Source organism: Gambusia affinis, linkage group LG08, assembly GCF_019740435.1.
Source record: "Gambusia affinis linkage group LG08, SWU_Gaff_1.0, whole genome shotgun sequence".
Classification (NCBI taxonomy): domain Eukaryota; kingdom Metazoa; phylum Chordata; class Actinopteri; order Cyprinodontiformes; family Poeciliidae; genus Gambusia; species Gambusia affinis.
Window position 1 is genome coordinate 30,458,850 of NC_057875.1, and position 23,781 is coordinate 30,482,630.

At 39.5% G+C, this 23,781-nt stretch overlaps 1 protein-coding gene across 1 annotated transcript in view; it reads left to right on the forward strand.

The window, feature by feature from the left end:
- slc13a1 (solute carrier family 13 member 1) overlaps positions 1–21,307 on the forward strand; it is a 44,795-nt gene extending 23,488 nt beyond the window's left edge. The window contains exons 10-16 of the mRNA XM_044125213.1: positions 5,815–5,913; positions 6,049–6,150; positions 8,946–9,037; positions 13,126–13,220; positions 19,958–20,119; positions 20,611–20,748; positions 20,856–21,307. Of these exons, the coding sequence (XP_043981148.1) occupies positions 5,815–5,913; positions 6,049–6,150; positions 8,946–9,037; positions 13,126–13,220; positions 19,958–20,119; positions 20,611–20,748; positions 20,856–20,999 (832 nt within the window). The 3' untranslated portion in view covers positions 21,000–21,307. The remainder of the gene's footprint in view (positions 1–5,814; positions 5,914–6,048; positions 6,151–8,945; positions 9,038–13,125; positions 13,221–19,957; positions 20,120–20,610; positions 20,749–20,855) is intronic.
- Positions 21,308–23,781: the final 2,474 nt, after the last annotated feature.

The following is a 23,781-nucleotide window of genomic DNA, read 5'->3' on the forward strand; positions in this document are numbered from 1 at the left end:
TTTGATTTATAATGTTTCAAATGCAACTCTCAACAGGTGGGTTTTTAGTCTAGATTTAAAGGAAACTCGGTGTTTCATGTGTTTTACAACTTCTCTGGAAGTTTGTTCCAGGTTTGTGGTACATAAAAGCTGAGTACTGCTTCTTCATGTTTGGTTCTGGTTCTGGGGATGCAGAGCAGAACCAGAACCTGAGGGATCTGGTAGGTTGATACAACAGCAGAGCTTTAATGTATTCTGCTGCTGAGCCATTCACTGATTTATAAACTAACAACAATATTTTAAAGTCTCTCTCAAAGGAAGGACTTTAGATGTGGGTGATGTGCTCTATAGATAGTGTTAGTCAGAACACCAGCAGCAGCTTTCTGGATCAGCTGCAACTGGAGGATTGATTCTTTAGGCAGACCTGTAAGACACTGCAACTAAAGATAAAAACATGAATGACTTTCTCTAGAGGACATTAGTCCTCTAATCCTAGAAATGTTCTTCAGGTGCTTGGATGGATTCTCCTGGTGACATCATAATGTAAGGCTGTGTATTATCTGCACAGTTATGCATAGTTAGTCTTATTTCCTGTTATAACCTGAGTTAATGGGAGAATTGAAAGATTGAACCTGGGGGTACCCCACACATGTCTGCTTTGATGAGAAGTTACTTATTGAAACAAACATAACTTGTTTCAGTAGTTTATGTTTGAACTAGTCTAGTACTGGACTGAAGCGACCTACCCAACCCTTCAGTTGTTTAGTAATATGTCCTGGTCAACAGTGTCAAAAGCTGCAGTAAGGTCCAACAGAACCAGCATTGTGGTTCTTCCACAGTTTATGTTTATGTGGACATAATTGAACACTTTCATGAGGGCAGTCTCAGTACTGTGGTAACCATGGAAACCGGACTGAAAGGCATCACCGTTAGGAGGCTATTTAACTATTGAAACAGATTTTTCAATAGTTTTGCTGATGAATGGAGGGTTGGAGATCAGCCTGTAGTTCTGTAGAAGTGATTTGCCCAGATTGTTGTTTTTTATCAATGGTTTGATAACTACTGTTTTTAAACACCTTATGAGAGGGTTGATTTTACTGTTTCAGTCAGTTCAGATGCAACAACAGGCAGAACTAAGGAAATTTATGTTTAGTTTACAAACCTGGGCAATAAATCTAAAATCCTGTCTATTTTCCTTTAAATGATGATGCCTCATTTCTATAGAAAATTATTCTGAGAGTAAAGCAGCAGAGTTGAGTATGTGGGCAGATCCCATGAAAAACCTGTCAAGTCCTGTGAGCAGCAGGACATAGAGGAAATACATTTCCATATCTGGAGGTAATTTTATAAAGGGGAGATATAAAGATGAGATTCCATGATGATGATCACCTCCACTCAGCATCACAATAAGCTTCCAGCAGACTGTGGGAGTGGAGAGGATAGACCTGTTCTCCCTGCACATCAACCCCAATGAACACTATACATCGGCTTGGATTTGCTGTTTGTACCAGGTGACCAGCACAACAATGCTGACTTACTTGTCATAAATGCTGGTTGAAGAAGGGGATACCATCCCATAGCAGTGTGTAACCAGACTGGTGATAAAATAATCCAATTCAAAATAACTGGGAATGACTGAACAAAAGTAAAACAGAAACAAGGCAAATCTAAAAGGCAAATGGATAACAAGTGAACAAAACAACAGCTCTCTCCCCAAAAACCCTAAAACAACCTATGATCCTAAGAGATTCAAGTAACATAATTTGCAATGAAGCCATAACACATAACATAGGGCTATGAATCCTTTATGGGTATAATGATTGATGCAAAAAGTCATTTTTTTCTGAAATCATGGCACCATTTAATGGAAGACAACAACTTTTCAATGATATTGTCAAGAAGCACTGTTGCAACAAAGAAAAAGACAAAAACTTATTTTGTACTTTTAAGTTTCAATTGTAGCTCATTAAGAACATCACAAATGCATTATGCCAATATTTTCTACTTCCAATAAACTGATAATAGCACATTAAAAAATTCAGTAACACTTTATTTGAAGGGGTGTGCATAACACTGACATAAACACAAATAAGTCTTCATAAATATTTAGGCCCGAGCAGTAAAGTGCTGCAAAGGCCTATTGTTTTTGTACTGTTTCTTATTCTTCTTTTTCTGCCCCCTCAGGGGCTTTATCATATTCAAAAACTCACCAAAGTTGGCAGACGCGTCAAGCCTGTTTAAAAATTTTATATTTTCAGTTCGTTGCAAAAATCGCAGAAAAAATGGCTCAACGGCGCCACCTACCAATTTTCAAAAGACCGTTTGTTATTCCCTTACTTCATCGTAGAGACATGGAATTTGGTACACTTGTAGAGCTCACCAAGACGCTCAGAATTTACAATTAATGTCATAGTGCAAGTATTACAGGAAGTCAGCCATTTTGGATTGAAGTTCGGATTTTGACCCATTTTTGACGTTTACAGCCTTCGTATTTGATCGAACTCCTCCTAGGGATTTCGATTGATTGGCTTCAAACTCTCTCAGTCTGATCATAAGGCATGGCCTATTCAAAGTTTTTGAGCATGCTGAAGGGGGATTAGCAGGGGTCAAAGTTCACCAACTCGTCATGAAACACAAAACTCATATCTCCCACACAAAACCACTCAGATGTACCAAACCTTCAGTGATTGATTGTCATCGGATGTCCTACAATACCCAAAGGTCAAATGATGACATCACTTAGGCCACGTCCCCTGAGAACAGGAAGTGTCATGTTTTACTGTGAACGGTTGCAAACTTACCCCTTTGAACTAATCAACATGAAACTGTGTCCAGAGACAGAAGACATGTTGGTGTGTTGTGGACTCCACCCCCGACCGGCTTCAATCAATCAATCCATCAGTCAATCAATTAATCTTTATTTGTATAGCACATTTCAGCAGCAAGGCATTTCAAAGTGCTTTACATCAAATCAAACACAAAAACACAATGCAACATAAAATCAACAATAAAAACAGAACATCAAGTCAGATTCCATCAATAAACTTGCAATTGATTACGTTTCAAATACAACTGTAAACAAGTGGGTTTTTAGTTGAGGTTTAAAGGAAGTCAGTGTTTCAGCTGTTTTACAGTTTTCTGGAAGTTTGTTCCAGATTTGTGGTGCATAGATGCTAAATGCCGCTTCTCCTCGTTTGGTTTTGGTTCTGGGGATGCAGAGCAGAACCAGAACCAGAAGACCTGAGAGTTCTGGAAGGTTGATACAACAGCAGCAGATCTTTAATGTATTGTGGTGCTAAACCATTCAGTGATTTATAAACTAACAACAGTATTTTAAAGTCTATTCTCTGAGCTACAGGTAGCCAGTGTAGGGACTTTAAGACTGGTGTTATGTGCTCTATATTCCTGGTTTTAGTGAGAACTCCAGCAGCAGCATTCTGGATCAGCTGCAGCTGTTTGATTTGTTGACCTGTATCACCGTTGCCATACGTTTGGCTCTGAATTTCACAGTTTCGGGCCGAGCTGCTTCAAACTCACTAGGATGGATCATTATCCAACCCCTGACAGAAATCCATGCTAAAATTTAGTGGGTGTGGCCTAATTTCTCTGTATTACCCCCTAGAATATTTTAAATGATCAGCCTGAAGCCATCCTTTAACGTAGAATTACAAAACATGGTACACATGTGTATCTCTACAGAGCAGTCCTGATCACATTGTTATGGTCATTTTATGTCATCACCTTAGACCTGCCCACTTCTGACAGGAAGTCACCTTTTTTCCTGCTGTATGTCTAACTTTTTCTCTGTTATTTATATAGGTTTAATCATGTGTAAACTGACATAAATATCAATGCTGGCTGAACCGTGTGTGTGTGGCCAAATGGCGAATATCAGTCCCTCGCCATATTCGTACGATTGTCTTTAAATCACACATGGATGATCCGATTGGCACCAAACTCGATATGTAAGACCTTTGTTCACCTCTAAAGAGCCCCAGAACATTGAAATGTAATTTGACTCTGTTGCAACCCCTAGGTTAAACTGTCAGCAATATCTCTTCGCTACATCTGTCGATCTGCACGAGATTTTTAGTTCTGCAGGGAGTGCTGCTGAAAACACAATACTGATAATATTAACATAAGTGAGAAGAATCAGCATGAATATAGCTGTTCACATAAACAAATTCTCCAAGAACATTTAACAACATCAAAGCAACCCATTAAATACAGAACAATGCATTTGTCACACATAGGCCATGTTCATATATAATTATTCTGTAAATATAAATCATTAGATATTTCTGTATTTTTACTAATTGTGTTTTGTGGGTCAGAGTAAAAAAATGTATTAATTTTGGCTACAAATAATATAAAGTATGTCCTTTAGAAACTATTTCAGTAATTCTCCACTTGAGGGCAGCATTGGCCTACAAATGACAAAGAGATGGACTATGAAATTCACATACTCGCCAGGAAAAAATAAAGTGTTGTATCTCCTTGCTGCATCAACTTATCTGCACCAGATTCATTTTTTTTGCGTGTCGGAGAGCGCTGGCGAACACATTCATGTGTAAGGCCTGGTAGATGGGTGGGGAAAATGCGTGACAGCTTCTGCAGTGGTGAGCAGGCGCCGGCTCTGGAAACTGTGTGAGTGCTTCTGCGGTGGCTGGAACACCCGCGGTGGCCAATAGGCCGGAGCAGCGCTTGGCTGCGAGGGCTGCACGAGGTTGCCCGCATCTTTAATTCAAAATATCTTTGTTATGACAATTTGATATTAATCTAGACCAAAATCTCTCTATGACAACTTGTCAGACAAAAATGTCTTTGTTATGACAACATAACATTAACTATGAATCATCTGTCATAAATATGTCATAACAGTTGTCAGTTATCAAAATTTAAAATGTTATGTATCTTTGTGTGTTATTACATAACTATGTCATTTGTTGTTAATCTTAACTGACAGTTATGAGATCATTATAATTGTTATATTTTCTCTTAATCGCTGGACTAGTCACAGATGTCATTAAGTGTCATTACACTGTCAAAATTTTTAACAGTCATTATTATTTCCCCCTACCTGAAATAAAGTTGGAAATAAGAATGTTATTAAGTGTTACTACATGTCAAATGCTATATTAATCATTAATATTAACTTTTACGTCAAGTAAAGTGAAACAAGTAGCAACAGTTATGAAGATGTCATTAAGTGTTATTACAGTGTCACATGCTACAGTAAGTGTCATTAATATTACGTTTTACCACAAGTGAAGTGGAACACACCAGACTATTTATAACTACCATCATAACTACAGAACAAACCCTTTGTACATTGGAATAAAATAAAGAGCTATTTATTCTTCAAACAGAGGGTTCAACTTCTGGTCAGCATATTGGAACTCTGAACATTTTTCACAGGCACAAGAGGGCACAACCAGCCCTCTAAAAGCATTCATGATCTTGATTTGCCCAAAATGAAAATAAGTTTGACACCCCTGGTGTAGAAAGTAATAAACAGTTCATTGGAAACAATTATATGTTGCTTGATGGAATAAGATCTTACTGTGATATACAAGCAATACATGGTTACAAATATTGATGGCCTTCTTTGTAATTGCATCAATTATTTTGGGAAAGCCTTCTAGTTTCTCTTTGATATTTGTGAACAGCAAAACTTTGCAGGGCAGCTATGACACAATAAAGATAACACTGAATAAGAAAAACTTTGCTTTTTTTCTAAGCCTGGAAATTAAAGTACATTTTAGGGATTCAACTAGTACTCCTATTTCTTACATTTTATAATTCCTAGTAGACACCTACACACTGTCTCCACAGCTTCACGTTCCTGTGGCAGTGTGATGGAGTGCAGTCTGGGAAAGAGAAAGCAGCAAGAAAAGTTATAGAGGAAGAATACAAGTCATTGGGAGCAGTCAGGTGATTACTTGGTCACTCATTCATAGACTAATTCAGTATAAAAAATTGTATTACTAAGGCATGCTACATAAATAATCCTTGCAGTTAGTTACACATTATTTATTCTATCTGCTATAATTGATTTTATCTATCCAGGCCTCAGGAGATCTTCACTGGCATGGTTTTTCTGCTGATGGTGGTGTTGTGGTTAACCAGATCTCCAGGTTTCATGCCTGGCTGGGCTTCTCTCTTTCCTCAGTGAGTCACATTTATTTGCATATCTTAATTCATATGTTCTATATATTTTTACACATCTATATTAAATCAGATGTCCAGTCACACCTTGATTTAAGTCAATCAATCAATCAAATGTTATTTGTATAGCATATTTCAGCAGCAAGGCATTTCAAAGTGCTTTACATCAGATTAGACACAGAAACACAATGCGACATAGAATCAACAATCAAAACACAACATTAAGTCAGGTTCCGTCAATAAATTTGTAATTGATTACGTTTCAAATACAATCCTAACTAGGTGGTTTTTCAGTCTAGATTTAAAGGAAGTCAGTGTTTCAGCTGTTTTACAGTTTTCTGAAGTTTGTTCCAGATTTGTGGTGCATAGATGCTGAATGCTGCTTCTTCTCATTTGGTTCTGGTTCTGGGGATGCAGAGCAGACCAAAACCAGGGGTCGGGTCGCGGGGGTAGCAGCTTCAGAAGGGAGGCTCAGACTCTCCTCTCCTCAGCCACTTCTTCCAGCTCTTTCGGAGGAATCCCAAGGCGTTCCCAGGCCAGCCAAGAGACATAGTCCCTCCAGCGTGTCCTGGGTCTTCCCCGGGGCCTCCTCCCGGTGGGACGTGCCCGGAACACCTCACCAGGGAGTCGTCCAGGAGGCATCCTAACCAGATGCCCGAGCCACCTCAACTGGCTCCTCTCGATGTGAAGGAGCAGCAGCTCTACTCTGAGTCCCTCCTGGATGACTGAGCTTCTCACCCTATCTCTAAGGGAGAGCCCAGACACCCGCGATCTTGTTCTTTCGGTCATGACCCAAAGCTCATGACCATAGATGAGGGTGGGAAAGTAGATCAACCGGTAAATCAAGAGCTTCGCTTTTTGGCTCAGCTCTCTCTTCACCACAACCGACTGGCACAGCGCCAGCTTGACGGCAGACGCTGCGTCAATCCTCCTGTTGATCTCCTGCTCCCTTCTTCCCTCATTCGTGAACAAGATCCTGAGAAACTTGAACTCCTCCAGTTGGGGCAGGACACCCCCCCTGACCCGGAGAAGGCACTCTACCCTTTTCCGGCTCAAGACCATGGCCTTGGATTAGGCACTGATCCTCATCCCAGCTGCTTCACACTCGGCTGCGAACCGCTCCAGTGAGAGCTGCAGATCACGACCTGATGAAGCCAAAAGGACCACATCATCCGCAAAAAGCAGAGATGCAATCCTAAGGCCACCAAAACGGATCCCCTCAACACCTCAGCTGCGCCTAGAAATTCTGTCCATAAAAGTAATGAACAGAAATGGTGACAAAGGGCAGCCTTGGCAGAGTCCAACCCTCACCGGAAACGAGCCCGACTTACTGCCGGCAATGTGGAACAGACTCTGACACCGGTCATATAGGGACCTGACAGCCCGTATCAAAGGGCCCGGTACCCCATACTCCCGGAGAACCCCCCACAGGGCTCCCCGAAGGACACGGTCAAACACCTTCTCCAAGTCCACAAAACACATGTAGACTGGTTGGGCGAACTCCCATGCACCCTCCAGGACCCTGCAGAGGGTGTAGAGCTGGTCCAGTGTTCCGCGACCAGAACCAGAACCACACTGCTCTTCCTGAATCCGAGGTTCAACAATCTGAACGACCCTTCTCTCCAGAACCCCTGAATAGATCTTGCCAGGGAGGCGTAAGAGTGTGACCCCCCTGTAATTGGAGCACACCCTCCGGTCCCCCTTTTTGAACAGGGGGACCACCACCCCAGTCTGCCAATCCAGGGGAACTGCCCCTGATATCCATGCAATATTGCAGAGTTGCGTCAGCCATCACAACTCTGCAACATCTAGAGCCTTAAGGAACTCCGGGCAGATCTCATTCACTCCCGGGGCCCTGCCACCGAGGAGCTGTTTGACCACCTCGGCGACCTCGACCCCAGAAATTGAATAGCCCAACCCAGAGTCCCCAGGCTCAGCTTCCACAATGGAAGGCATGTTGGTGGGATTGAGGAGGTCTTTGAAGTACCCTGCCCACCGAGTCGAGGTCAGCAGCACACCATCCCCACTATAGACAGTGTTGGTGCTGTACTGTTTCCCCCTCCAGAGACGCTGGATGGTGGACCAGAATTGCCTCGAAGCTACATCTTACTTTTTAAAATTTATTTATATATTTACACACATATGGAGTATAGCGTACGCCATTACTTATTCATTTGAATTCTTGGTCTGGGACCTGAGTTTGAATTTCATACCACAAGCAAGCAATTGCGAAATAGTATGACAATAGAAATCCTTTAATCCTTGAGTCCTTGAAACTGGAACTGCAAAGAAGACAAAGGTAAACCTGGGAAAATTAGACATAAAGAAAAGTGCTTCATTAGCATTCCCTGTGTTTCTGTTTTGAAAAATGTGTAATTAAAAAAAGCTGCTTTTATGCTTCCGCTTTGATATTGGTGCATGTGAAGTGTGAGAGGTTAGGACAAATTTGGCTGGTGGCGCTACTTTAACAGTGTGATACCCTCATAAAATGCCACCAGAATTTGAAACGGATTTTATTTCCGTGGGACTGTACAATTGCTAACAGCTGATCAAGAGATCTTGGTCTCTTCTCGTTACCCCTATGACTTTAAAGACCCTCTCAGTGTGACTGTTCTGATTACAACTTTTTGATCTGTTTTTCCAACCATGTTCAGAACTGAAGAGGCAATAGGCAAATGTCTTCTAGAAACGACAAAACGTTTAGTTTAGCCTTCTACTCAAACACTTATAATGTTATAATGTCCTGGATGAATGAGAAGCTACATCAATATTAATTTCTTTCTTCCTCTCTTTGACAGTCACTCAGGCTACATCACAGACGCTACTGTGGCTCTGCTACTGGGTTTCTTGTTTTTTATTGTCCCTGCCCATGGACCTGACAAGAAATATGGTAATAATATGGTAATATTGTTGAAAATTTAATTAAGAGGCTGTACAAATATAGTAATCGTTTTGGAAGATATTTAAATAGCTGACTTAGTCATGGATGGGAATTCTACTTAAATGATCTTCCGAAAGACAAGTCAAGCTGCTTCTGTGAAGTACAAACTGATGTACCTCTGTGGAAATCTATCAAGGATTAAATAAAAAGTAGCCAAAATTAACAGAGTATAGGTGTCAATTGATTTCAAACTACGGTAGTTGTGCTGAGTTTAATACGAAACTTTACAATCCATATTCTGACTTTCCTGCATGCCAGAATATTGTTTAAACTAGACAAATATGGTGCACTTATATGACAAACTGTTAGATTGTAGCCAATAGATATACTTCTTATATTTGGCAGTATACTACTATATTGCTAAAAGTATTCGCTCACCTGCCTTGACTCACATATTAAGGCTGTCTACAACGTTTAAGAGTGTTTATGGGGATTTTTTACCATTCTTCCAGAAGCGCAATTATAAGGTCATACTGAATTTGAATGAGAAGGCCTGGCTCCCAATCTCTACTATAATTCATCCCAAAGGTGTTCTATTGGGTTGAGGTCAGGATTCTGTACAGACCAGTCAAGTTCATCCACACCAGGCTCTGCTAACTGTGTCTTTATGGAGCCTGCTTTGTTCACTGGTGCACAGTCATGTTGGAAAAGGGAAGGGACAGCTCCAAACTGTTCTCACAAGTTTGGTAGCATGGAATTGTTCAAAATGTCTTGTTATGTTGAAGTATTCAGAGTTCCTTTCACTGGAACAAAGAGGCCAAGTCCTGCTTCTGAAAAACAACCCCACACTATAATCCCCCTTCCAATAAACTTTATAGTTGGCACAATGTAAAGACAAGTGCCATTCTGGGTTTGGCAATTCTGCCAGACTTGTACATCAGATTGCCAGATAGAGAAGTGAAATTTATCATCCACTGCTCTGGAGTCCAGTGGTGGCAGGCTGTGCAGGGACCTTTGGAGAGGCATGTGCTAAAAGTTAAAAAGGGGCACATTGAACAAAATCTCAAAACACCATTCAACAGGAGTACCCAAACTTTTTGAGACTGAGATCAGCTGGCTGAGATTTACCTCATGACACGAATACATAAAAATTGTAAATGAAACTATTGACTCATTTTATATGCAAATATCCATCAGTTATAGCAGAAATATTAAAATGATAGAAAACCTGACAAAGTTTCTTCCTCTGTGAGATTCTGACACTAGGAGGAATTTGTTGGTTTCTCATAGTCAGGAACTGGTTGCAAACCTGAGGCCAGGAGGTATCAATCAGTTATGGTTAGGGGTGAAAGTAGTTTGAAATTCTTGGAGGTACTATGACAAAGTATATACAGTTGCTTCTTTGAGTGCTTTGGAGTTTCTGTGCTGATGAATTTTTTTGCAGAGTAATAAAAGCTGGGTAGCTCTTGAATTGCTACAAAATGAACCAGCACCCCAAAGTGGGTGCTGGTTTAAAGCACCTGGATCTTAGAAGGCCTAAGAAGAACATTGACATGCTGAAAAGGTTGTTGGTGCCACCATGGAGAGAACTAAAACATGCAGGATGCCAGCCCTCCAGCACCCACTTTGGGGACCCTAGACATATACTCACAGACGAACAAAGGAATTAGTCCACGTTTGTCGTTTATTGAACGTTGAGAAACTACAGCGGCTGTAATGCGCCACAGTAAAGGTACAATAACCCAAAGAGGTGATCATTCAAAACCACTCGTACCTTTTTACTCTCTCTGTCATGAAAGAACACCCGTTGCCTTGAGAACCGCATGCGCTCCGCAAGCCGAGTAGAGATTACTTTAAAAAACATAACATTCAGTCCGTTACACTATTAGGTTTTCAGGCTTGATATTTATTTTTAATTATTAATAAATGCTCCCTTGAACATAACTGTGGTTGATTAGCTAATTTTGTTAATTTAAATTCCTGCTAGTCAGTTGGTCTTTGAGTTGCCTTTTTTTATTTAGGTAATGGAACCGAAATGCACAGAATTGCTCAACAACTTGTTGAAAAATTAACTGCTGAGATTATTATTTTTGTTGGGTCATTCATTTGAACAAGTTTTGTTGAGTTTCTTTTCTTTATAAAGTTACAAACGTTTTGGATCTTAGTGATCAGAAGATGTGCTGGTCTCAGCCACCAGGTGGTTTTCAGTTTTTTAGCTACTCTAAAGTCCAAAGAAATCCAAAAACAACCCAAACAGGGTGGCACAGAGTCCAACGGAGAACACAAGTAAATAAAACAAACTCAGTCCAACACAAACCAGCATGGTCAGGGCGGGACCTGCCATGGAAGGTTTGGCGGGCAGCAATGGCTGGGGAAGGTCCGCTGGAGGATGACGGAGAGCGGAAGATGGGAATATCCGTGTTTGGCGGTGATGGTTCGTGGATTGTAACAGCAAGAGCTGCTTGGCAGTGCCACTCCATCTCCTGTATCAGTTCCTTTAAGTCCATCCAGGGGAGACGAGGAGTCCAGTACCTCAGAGCGATAATACAGTTGGTGGCTACATCAAGTTGTATCTTGGTGGAGCAGGGAAAGCCACTGTTTCAAAGAATTCTTTGAAGGCCTATCTGAGGCGTTCAAAGTCCACTAGGACAATATTGTTAGATTCTTTTCTCTCTTTCCTTTTGCGGTTGGGTCCTTCATCTGAAGTCGTTAACATCACCTCTTTCTGGTCTGGTCCTTCTGTCATGAAATGGAGTTTTGTGGTGGTGAGGATAGACGTAGTGGACCCAGGTTGTTGAGAAATGATGATTTTAATGATGATTCTCAGTACACAAAGTCCAGGCAGCACAAGTGAGCAGAAAAGCTAGGAGCTCAGACGCTGGTAGCAGTTAGTAGTACACACAAATATAATATATTAAGCATTTGACACAACATTCGACAAAGACCCGATAGCGAACAAGAGACACAGGTGGGTTTAAATACAAAGGGAAGGTAATCAGGGGAAACAAGGGATAGGTGGCAGCAATCAAGGGGAAGACATAACAACACAATTAGCACAGAGAAAACAAAGTCCTCACAGATATCAAGGCAAGGAAAGGCCCTGGTAGGGCCCCTCCAAACATTCAAGGGTCCCTAGAAACGGTTTAATTGTAACACAGACTATAGATGTAAACCTGTAGCATTCATTCATTGAGAATGACAATGTTGTTACATTTTATTTAATGCATTCAGCAGAGAAAAAAAATTAATTGTACATTTAAGATTTAGTTAGGAAGTTTACTTTGTAAAAGTTTAAAGAATCATCTGGATATTTTGATTGTTGTGTTACCATGGCTACCATATGGTGTAAGAGCTGAGTTTGTTCACAAATACATTAGAGCAAATAACAACCAGTAATCAGTGATTGATTTTAAACTCAGTCAAATAATGGGCTCCCTGTCATGGATTTCACTAAATCTATATTTAAACACTGTTAGTGATGCTGAGGTTCTTAGTAGAAAGGGCTCAGGGAGTCTAAATCATGATTCTGTCTAAGGCACCATATTACCTTGGGCCAGCCCTGCATGAACAGCGAGCCGCTGCGCATCTCTCCGCTGGGATCTACCTGGAATCCCCCGATAGCCCCTATACCAGTCCACCCTGCTTTTGGGACATCTGGATTTATGTAATCGTGGCATGTTTGTTTGTTTCTGTGGTCTAAATGGTAAAGTATTTTCGCTGATGTTTATGTGATGTTTTGTGAGCTCCAAATGCTATGAGCTCAATCTTTTTCTAGTTTTAGCAGTTAAGGTTCTGCAGTAACTTCTATTCACAGCTGCTCACCTCCAGCCCAGATCCCATCAGAGGTGCAAACCGCCTGGTAGAAACATTAGGTTAAGGGGAAGCACTTCCACTATTTAAATGTGGTAATTATATAGATGGGACTTCCAAACCTATGTGTTTAAAACACAGGTTGTAAAAATAAATTAAATCAAACTGAAGAGTATTAATAAGCAAATAAATTACAATCTTGATGGTAACATCTACTTGTTTCGAACTGTTAACTTTTTTGTCCATATTACATAAAAATATAACAAAATTTTTTTCTGCTGATACAGAAGCCATGATCTCCTGGGACGAATTTCAAGCCTTGATGCCATGGAAGGTTGCCCTGCTGGTTGGTGGAGGATTTGCACTCGCTGAAGGAGCAAAGGTTGTGTTTACCTTTTCGAGTGAAACAAATGCCTCAAATTCTCCACAATGCATGCCGATCATACCTCAGCAGACACAGTTTGCTAATACTCATCATAGTCATAAACTTAATCAATGACTTCAGTCAAAATATTTTTAAATGTTCTGTAGTTCGTTTAGCTGAGCTGAGGAGTGTTCTGAGCAGGATATTTTCCTTATTTGACCTTTGTTTTTTTAAAACAATGGAAGAATTTGCCCATCTGTCATTTCAACAGTCTACACCAGGGGTCACTAACCTTTTAGAGACTGGGAGCTTCTTCATGGGTACAGAGTATCAAGGGCTACTTGTTTGATACAAACATAAATTTTCTTGGCTCAGCTTTCATAACAATAATACATATATGTGTATATGATTACATGCTGCCTGATCATATTAATGTTGAGGACTACTGACAATAGTTGTCAGTAATAATTTACCATGGCAGATATGGTTAATTGTTATTATGTGATCAGAAGTTCTTAGTTCAGAGTTTTAAGTTTGATTCCCTTTTGGAGATTTTCTGTGTGACTGGCAACCCGTCCAGGGTTTATTAAAGATGTCAACAGAAGACTTGTCCATCCAGCCATTTACACCCTCATCAACCATGCCAACTAACTACAATATGGAGTGTAATTTAACTGTAGTATTCATGCATATTAATTACATATTAAAATATTAATGCTACCTTAATATGAATGAAGTAATTCAAGCCTTGATATAAATAAGAACTTAGCTAACGGGAGAGTCAAGAACATCACTGAATGCATTTGGATCATGTGTTCCCCAAGACAAACATTACCCTCCTATCACCGTTACCACCTGAATTTCAGTCTATTGCCGCCTGCAACCAGTTTTCCAGTTTCTTTTCAGAGAAAATTCAAAAAATCAGAGGATTAATCTGCACATCCACTGTAAAGTCAGTACTAATGCTGTGCCCAAACAAAACAAATACAGGGAATGACCCAATTTCAACTACTTAATTATAAACCCTAGAGCGGCGGTTTTCAAAGTGTGAGGCGCGCCTCCCCAGGGGGGCGCCAGAGCACTTTTGGGGAGGCGCGGTGCGAGGGAAAAAGTAAACCGGAAAAGCTATCTGCTTGCTGTCTACTGATGTGAGAGAAACGTCTTTTACGCACACGATCAACTCTGTGGATTTAGGAAAAAGTTGGTACTGTGGGGTGCGCGTGTGGAGCGGGGATCAGTGGAAATGTTTCCCACCTTAGAGGATGTTTTGGCCAGTGATGTCAGTAACGTTACTGACGTCGGACCACTTTTTTCAGTAACGAGTAATCTAACGCGTTGCTATTTCAAATCGAGTAGTCAGACTACAGTTACTTATCAAAATCACTGTGCGTTACTATCTTCTATTGTTATTTAATCGTATTTCCTCTACTCGTCTTGTCGAGTGACCGACGTCTCTATGCGACAGAAATGTAAACAATGGAGGGAGATGCGCATTTTGTTGGTGGAAAAACTGGACCTATTTTCAGTTTCTGTCGCCAAGTCCGATTATTATAAGCGGCTTTGGGCTTCATTTTTTTTAAAAGTCGCTTGAAAATTTAATGAGTTGCTGGTTGCGCCTTTTTGGGCTCGTTTTTGACCGTGAAGTTACTCATTTGTGGTTGGGAATAAGCAGAGACTCATAATAAATCCCAGAATTTGTCCGTCATTAAGGTAGTTTTATTCAGTCTCTCCCTGTCCATCATTTCCCGGATGATCCGTCCCGCTGTGTCTTAGTTAATGTCAAGTTAATATATTACCTCTGAATGACGTCGAGCTTCGCGTTGCGCTCCAGAAAACTGCAAACATCGAGACCAATATGAACAGCGCAATAAACGTAAAAACAGCCACGAATAAACGTGTCCGTAGTTGGCAATGATTATAATGGCAAGTTAGCACCGTTATAATTATTAATATTACAGTAAGTGTCGCAGCCATCTGAGCTGTGGAGCTGCAGGAGGAGATCTGTGCGCTGCGCTGACATCAAACTCAGGGGCGTAACGCAGAATCTGGAGGCTGGGGGTAGGGGGGGCTTTAAAATCCTTCTTGGAGTTTTCCAGACAACAGTGGACCACACAAATTACTCACGTTTTTTATTTTTTGTACAATCTCCTCTTCAGTTCAACCTTATCAGTGGAGACACATTGTTGATGTTACCATTATAAAATAACTTACAATTAAGTATTAGCAAAGATCAATGTGATTTTCACAGGAGGCAGAGCGTTGTTGTTAGCAGCTGCTGAAAGTAACAAAAGTTACTTTTAATGTAACTTAGTTACTTTCCAAGTCAAGTAGTCAGTAATATAACTAAGTTACTTTTTCAAGGAGTAATCAGTAGTCCGATTAAAGTTACTTTTTCAAATGGGGGAGGGGGGGCGCAGCAGGCATTGTGCTCCTTGGAGGGGGGCTCACCCTTTCATACTTTGAAAACCCCTGCCCTAGAGGAAACGATAAGTCAACTCAGCTCCAGTTCCTGCTGTCTGGATGTCCTACCCACACATTTCTTTAAGAAAGTTCTGCCTGTTGTTGCTACTGATCTTGTAACGATCAGAGCTGAGGACCCAAAATTTCAGTCAGACACAAAGTAAAAGAAACAAGCCTTTAATGAGGAATCAGGATATGGGACTGGCAACCCCCAGCAACAGGACAGGAGCTTCTTCTTGAGGTGTAGTGGGAGGGAGAAACACCGTCTAGGTAGCTTGGGACAACAACTGCTTGTTGTCCCTTGGGACAACAAGCAGTCCCTTGGGGTTGATCTGGGAGAGGGGTCAGGATAAAGAGGCAGTAAGAGGTAACTTATCCGAGGAACAGGCGAAGATCAGTGGTCAGGGTACAGCAAAGGCTCCAGCACGTGCAGGCAATTTCAGGTGGACAAATCCAGGGGCGAGGCAGAGGCAGAAGTCAAAAAGCAGAAACAGGGTCACGTCCGGAAACCAGAATCCAGTAGAAAATCCGACAAGGGCTAGACAGGGCAGTAAACTCCGTGAGGCAAAAATGTGGTCAAGATTGTGGTCGGGTACAGAGGAAACGCTGGATATCTACTCACACGAGGGCTTTCAAAAATCTGGCACCGTCTGCCTGCCTGAGAGCCGAATATGACTGCTGGTGAACAGGTGGATGACATGAGCCTGATTGTGCAGCAGCATGCAGGTGAGCCAGATGAGCTGATTGGAGAGGTGAGGGCTGAGGAGGAAAACAAAGCAGGCAGATGGGCCAGAACACATGACAGATCTGATCCAAATAGTAACTCATCGCTCTCATCAGGCGTTTTCCCCCAGGCTTTGAAAACAGCAGTAATCAAACCACTGATAAAAAGAACAATCTAGACAAATCACTACTGCAGAATTACAGGCCGATCTCTGACCTCTGACCTCCCATTCATCAGCAAAGTTATTGAAAAAGCTGTGCAAACAGTTAAATAGCTTTCTAACAATAACCAACCGCTTTGACTCCTTCCAGTACGGTGGCCGACAGGTGCAAATGCGCAGCAAAAGAGAAAACATGCAAACAAAAAAAAAAGACACCCCCGAATGAAATGCAGCAAACAAAAAGAGAGACGCAAGCAAAAAAGAAAACACCCCCGAATGAAATGCAGCAAACAAAAAGTGTTGAAAACGGAAGTGCTCCAGACCACTAGGGGGAGTCAAAGAAAGTAGTATTCATTTCTATGGGACCAGATGCAAGATTCAGAGAAAGAAATTTGAAAGAAAGTAAAGGTACGTATTACTATATTTCTTTTCAGATACGCCGTCTTTTATAATATTATAAATATTATTATAAATATTATAATATAATATGTCTTCTTTAATAATATAATATCTCTTATTTTATAATATTATAAATATTATTATAAATATTATAATAATATAATAAGTCTTCTTTAATAATATAATATATCTTCTTTTATAATATTATAAATATTATTATAAATATAATAATATAATATCTCTTCTTTTATATTATAAATATTATAATAATATAATATGTCTTCTTTAATAATATAATATCTCTTCTTTTATAATATTATAAATATTATTATAAATATTATAATAATATAACATGTCTTCTTTAATAATATAATATCTCTTCTTTTATAATATTTATATTATTATAAATATTATAATATGTCTTCTTTAATAATATAATCTCTTCTTTTGTAATATTTATATTATTATAAATAATATAATATGTCTTCTTTAATAATATATCTCTTTTATAATATTTATAATATTATTATAAATATTATAATAATATAACATGTCTTCTTTAATAATATAATATCTCTTCTTTTATAATATTTATATTATTATAAATATTATAATATAACATGTCTTCTTTAATAATATAGTATCTCTTTTATAATATTTATAATATTATAAATATTATAATATAACATGTCTTCTTTAATAATATAATATCTCTTTTATAATATTTATAATATTATTATAAATATTATTAGAATAATATGTCTTCTTTAATAATATAATATCTCTTCTTTTATAATATTTCTAATATTATAAAAGACGGCGTATCTGAAAAGAAATATAGTTTTACGTACCTTTACTTTGTTTCAAATTTCTTTCTCTGAATCTTGCATCTGGTCCCATAGAAATGAATACTATTTTCTTTGACTCCCCCTAGTGGTCTGGAGCACTTCCGTTTTCAACACTTTTTGTTTGCTGCATTTCATTCGGGGGTGTTTTCTTTTTTGTTAGCGTCTCTCTTTTTGTTTGCTGCATTTCATTCGGGGCTGTCTTTTTTTTTGTTTGCATGTTTTCTCTTTTGCTGCGCATTTGCACCTGTCGGCCACCGTATTCCAGTCAGAGAAACTGCCTTCTTAAAAGTGTTCAATGATATCCATGTAAATACGGACTGTGGGAGAACCACAGTGCTGGTTCTGTTGGACCTCAGTGTTGACCATGACATATTACTGAATGGACTGGAGAGTTGGGTCGGACTCTCCGGTCCAGTGCTTAACTGGTTTGAATCTTACATAAAGAACAGGGATCTCTTTGTTTCAGTTGGAAACGTCTCATCAAAGAGGTCAAAGGTCACATGTGGGGTACCCCAAGGTTCAATCCAAGGACCCCTCTTATTCAATATTTATATGCTCCCACTGGCTCAGGTTATAACAGGAAATAATATTAGCTACCATAACTGTGGAGATGACACACAGCTCTACATTACGATGTCACCAGGTGACTCCATCCAATCACTGAACAGATGCTTAGAACAGATAAATGTGTGGATGTGCCAAAACTTTCTCCAGCTGAACAAAAACAAAACTGAAGTTATTACTTTTGGACCTAAAGAGGAATGATCTAGAGTCAGTGCACAGCTTTAGTTATTACAACTAAAAACCAGCAATCAGCCAGAAACCTGGGAGTAGTGATGGACTCTGACCTGAACCTTCAGAGCCACATAAAGACAGTTACAAAGTCGGCCTTCTATCACCTGAAGAACATTTCCAAGATTAAAAGCCTAATGTCTCAGCCAGATCTAGAGAAACTCATCCATGCCTTTATCTTCAGTCACATTGATTATTGCAACAGCGTCTTCACAGGTTTGTCCAACAAATCAATCAAACAGCTGCAGCTGATCCAGAATGCTGCTGCTGGAGTTCTCACTAAAACCAGGAAGATAGAGCACATAACACCAGTTTTAAAGTCTCTCCACTGGCTCCCTGTAGCTCAAAGAATAGACTTTAAAATACTGTTGTTAGTTTATAAATCACTGAATGGTTTAGCACCACAATACATTAAAGATCTGCTGCTGTTGTATCAACCTTCCAGAACTCTCAGGTCTTCTGGTTCTGGTTCTGCTCTGCATCCCCAGAACCAGAACCAAACGAGGAGAAGCAGCATTTAGCATCTATGCACCACAAATCTGGAACAAACTTCCAGAAAACTCTAAAACAGCTGAAACACTTACTTCCTGTAAATCTCAATTAAAAACCCATTTGTTTAGAGTTGTATTTGAAACGTAATCAATTGCAAATTTATTTACGGAATCTGACTTGATGTTCTGTTTTGATTGTAGATTCTATGTTGCATTGTGTTTTTGTGTTTGACTTGATGTAAAGCACTTTGAAATGCCTTGCTGCTAAAATGTGCTATACAAATAAAATTTGATTTTGATTTTGATACAAAAATATTTTACAGAATTTTACTATTGATTTTACTGACTTTTTTTACAGTGTATGGTGCCGACACCATAAAACTGAGCTTTTCAAGTCATTTAACATTTTATTGCTAGGTAACCAAAGAGTGAGCGAGTTAGTTGATGTCACTTAGTTTGGTGACACCAACTAACTCACTTAGCTGGCTGTGACAGCAACAGGTTAAGTTGTTAAAGTATTTCCTCTGCCTACACCCCCAGAATACTTGATCAGAATTCAGTGAAATTATTGAATATTCTATCAGATATATTATCTACTATACTGATCGCATCTCTATTGCAATATATATTATTAATTTATTATCCAGCGTTAGGTGTCACATGCAGCTGATGTGTTTAATTTTTTAGGAACTTTCTTATCCCTAATAAAATTTGCTCTAAATCAAACATGATTTCGTGATGCCTAATTGGTTTTTGAAAGCTTGCATATGTACAGGATCTCATTGGCTTGATATCTCGTTTATGAATGACAGAAAGCAGTTGTTTTCAGTTTTATGACTGAACTGTTTAGTAAAAAAAAAAGCTGCTGTGTGTTTTTGCAGGAGTCAGGCATGTCCCTATGGGTGGCTAAACTGCTGATGCCTCTGGGTGATATGCCAGTCTTGGCGACTGTCACAGTTGCCTGCATCATTGTAACCACACTGACAGAGGTGGCCAGCAATGCTGCGACCATCACCATCTTCCTCCCCATTCTCTCTCCTCTGGTAGGCCATCTTGTTCTGTGTTGTACATGCAGTCCATGGACTGATCCACTTTGAAAGTACACAGTCTGTGTAATCTTATAAAGTGTCAGTCAGATACAAATCTGTTTTTTTTATTCTTTCTAAAAGTTATTTTCATTGGAGAAATTAGCAAATTACTCATTCAGCAAAATCTTTGTTTTAAAATCCAGTATATTGGTTTTTGTGGTTAGTACCAGTCAATTTAAACTTTAGTTCCTATTTTTTCCTTTTCTTTTTCCCTACAGTGTAGTGAAGACATACATTTATCAACAAGAACAAAAGCAATACTAGTATATAAGCACATGCAAACAATCATAACTTGTGTGAAAACTCATCTTTTATACTCAACAGTTTCACATTTATTTTGAGATGTTCCAGTTTGATTGAAGAATTCAGACTGTTTGATGATTGATATAAACAAGATATATCATGTAGTTTCAAGTAGCCTGTGTCTATGATTGGTCTTGTTTCAGGCAGAGGCCATCCACGTTAACCCATTATATGTCCTCATCCCTACCACACTGTGCACATCCTTTTCCTTTCTGCTGCCAGTGTCCAATCCACCCAATGCCGTTGTATTTGCCTATGGTCACATCACTATCATGGACATGGTGAGTCCTGAAGCATAAAAAGAGGCCCTAAAATATTTTAACCCTACACACAATGAGGGCTTCAAATCAAAGAGATGACATGAGTCCCTTGCCTTTGTCTGTTACAGGTGAAGGCAGGTCTTGGTGTCAATGTGATTGGACTTCTAGCAGTCCTGTTGGCAGTGGCAACATGGGGGGTTCCACTCTTCTCTCTTGACACATACCCTGAGTGGGCACCAGTTCTTCCAGCCATTAACTCCACAATACCTTAATAGGAGGTTCACCACAGTTTTTTGTGCAAGTTGAGCTGTTCCACGCAAACAGAAAGGAAGCTCTAAAACTATTTTTCTATTTTAAGATTCTTCAAACTGTTTCATGAAAAAGTGTTTCCTCTTCTAAATACAAAATCGGGTTTCAAATCTTTACTATGAAAAATGTATCTGAACCAACCTGGTTTTAGTTTTAAAAATACACATAATAGTTTGTGTTGCTTTTTATGTATAAATTTGCTCCTTTAAATTAAAACAGTTTGATGTCAGAATGTTCTCATTTCCTTTGTGGTTAGCAGAACGTTTGCTAATAAAAGAGCAACTAAAGTAAAATTGTAATAAGGTACTTGTTATTTTTAATAGTAACTTTATTTCCATTTAAGTTCAATTTTATAGAAATAACTTTGGCATCACTATCTTTTCTTTTGAACAACTTAGTAATTATTTCCTGCACTTTAATCAAGTTTTGATATCGCTTGAATTACAAATTCACCGTCCCTCGGTGTTTTCCCAGTTTTTATTTTAAAGTCTAAAAATGATAAGGTGTTTATTGTTCATCCAGTCCTAGTGCAAGTGGGATTTTTTTATGTCTGTGGACCACTTGTTGAAAATGTCATAGTCCATGAATCAAACACACCAATCTGATGAGCAAGAGGAAGACGCGACTATTAAGTGCTATTGTTTAATACGAGTGAAATCTCTGGTCTAGCTAATTAGCAGTTGTTTTCGAGGTGTGCTGTGTTGTTTTAAATGTGCAAACTAACATAAAACACAACTAGATTATCCCCATTTGCTTTTAATTGTGACATTTTGTATTAAACAGACAGACGTTAAAGCGGAGAACAGTTTGAAAGCTACTGACGAAAACTACAAGCTCCGGGATGGAGGAGGAAAGAGAAAGATAGGACACTCCAGAAACATTTTGGAATAATTTTTTTTTGAAAACTCTTTATAAACAGTTTTAAATTCCCTATTGCTAGCAGATCTATTCTAACTCAAAGTGCAGCAGTTCTGAATGAGGTTTTATTGTAGCAGTTCTCCTGGTGCTGCATACCGGCACAAAACCTTTTACCGGTATACAGTACCATACTCTACCGGCTTACTTTCACCCCTGGTGTGGAACTGCCACCATCAGTTGTTCTATCAACTTGGAAGGTGATGGTCTTGAGCGTTCCTCCCTTTGGAATCCAGAGTAGAATTCTAAAACCATGACAAGTAGTATTTCCGGTAAAGCTGGAATAAAAGAAACCTGCTGTCTTCACCACAGACAAACAAACGTCAAACTAATCAAAGTTTGATGAAATGTTAAAGTCAACAAAAATACTTCTGCAATCATGTTAAAAAAATGGGACCTGGTAAAATAAAGTAAGCAGGATATTTTAGTCTTTATTTTCACAGATATAGGGTGAAATATATATATCAATATATATATATTCTTCTCACTACAACTTCCCCCACCCTAAGGCAGTTTAACTAGGAAGTCATAGGCAATGCATCGGCCGTCGCTCGTCGTCCACAACTCCTCAACCTCTGGTCGTACCCAAGGGAGAGAGAAAAGAGAAAGTCCTAACCCAATCAACATTTTTTGATCTAACCCTGTCCAATTCAAATTATTCCTAACCCTAATCATTGGATTCTATATTTTGTAACCCTTCACATTATTTCATTTTAACCCTAATCATTTTTAAATTTATCTAGTTAATTTACAGTTTTACAAGACAAAAAATTAAAAAAGAAGAAAAACATTTTAAATGTGTTTGTTACAAACAGAAGGGAGATACAAGAGGAGGCGGAGCCTCGCCTGGGGGAGGGTATTAATAGAGCGGCTGAGCAGCTTGCAGCTCATTTCTGCTCCAGCCTGCAAAACTGTTACATCTCCCCCTGAGTTCATTGATCTCTTTCAAGACTTTTGCTTAGTTTCTTTTGCGCCCAGCCTGACGAAGAGTCGATTAGACTCGAAACGTTGTGAGGGGCGCTTATTTTTCTTTTTCCAAAAGAAAATAAAAAAATAAATAAAAATAAATATAAAAAAATTAAAAAGTTACTTAAAAAAAAAAAAATCTTTATTCCTGAAAAAGGTTTGATTTTGAAAAAAATACATTTCTTTTCTTTTTATTTTAAACATTGTTTCCTAACACGGAAACCCTTTTTTTGTAATTTATATAAAAAAATCTTTTTTGCAAAGAAAGTTCTTTTTAAGTATTGTTTCTAGTTGAAACCCTCTTTTAGTTTATTAAAAAAAACACACAAGCACAAACAAAACATTGACGACACACAATTAAAACAAGACATGGATGGTGGATGGCAAACAGTGGGACGAAGACCTCGTCGTCCACAGTTGGACCCTCCCTACAGGGATTGGGGCCGGGGAGGACCCCAGGAGTGGAGGGCCAGAGCACCTACCTCCTCTAGGAGGAATCAATTCCCCTACCCTAACCCCACCCTCTGGACTGGAGCAGCACAGGGAGAGATGTGGGGTCACAGGCCATTCTCGGCGGGGCAGTCGGCGGTGCTCTGCCGGGTGACTTACCATTGTGGCCACGGCTGTTCGCAGGTCTGTGAGCGAGGGACTGCCGGGGAGCATCATGGCCTTCTACGCCTTCCTGGCAAAGGCTGTGAGGTTATTCATGCGGCAGTGGTTAGTATTGAATATGAGGAGGTCGGTCTTGGCGCTCAGCTTGGCTCGGATGTGCATCCACGCTTCGATCCAGCCAAACTCCTCGTGGGTCAGAAAGACCTGGGCGCAGCCGGAAGCCCGCGCGGTCTTGTGGTTGGTGACCTGTGG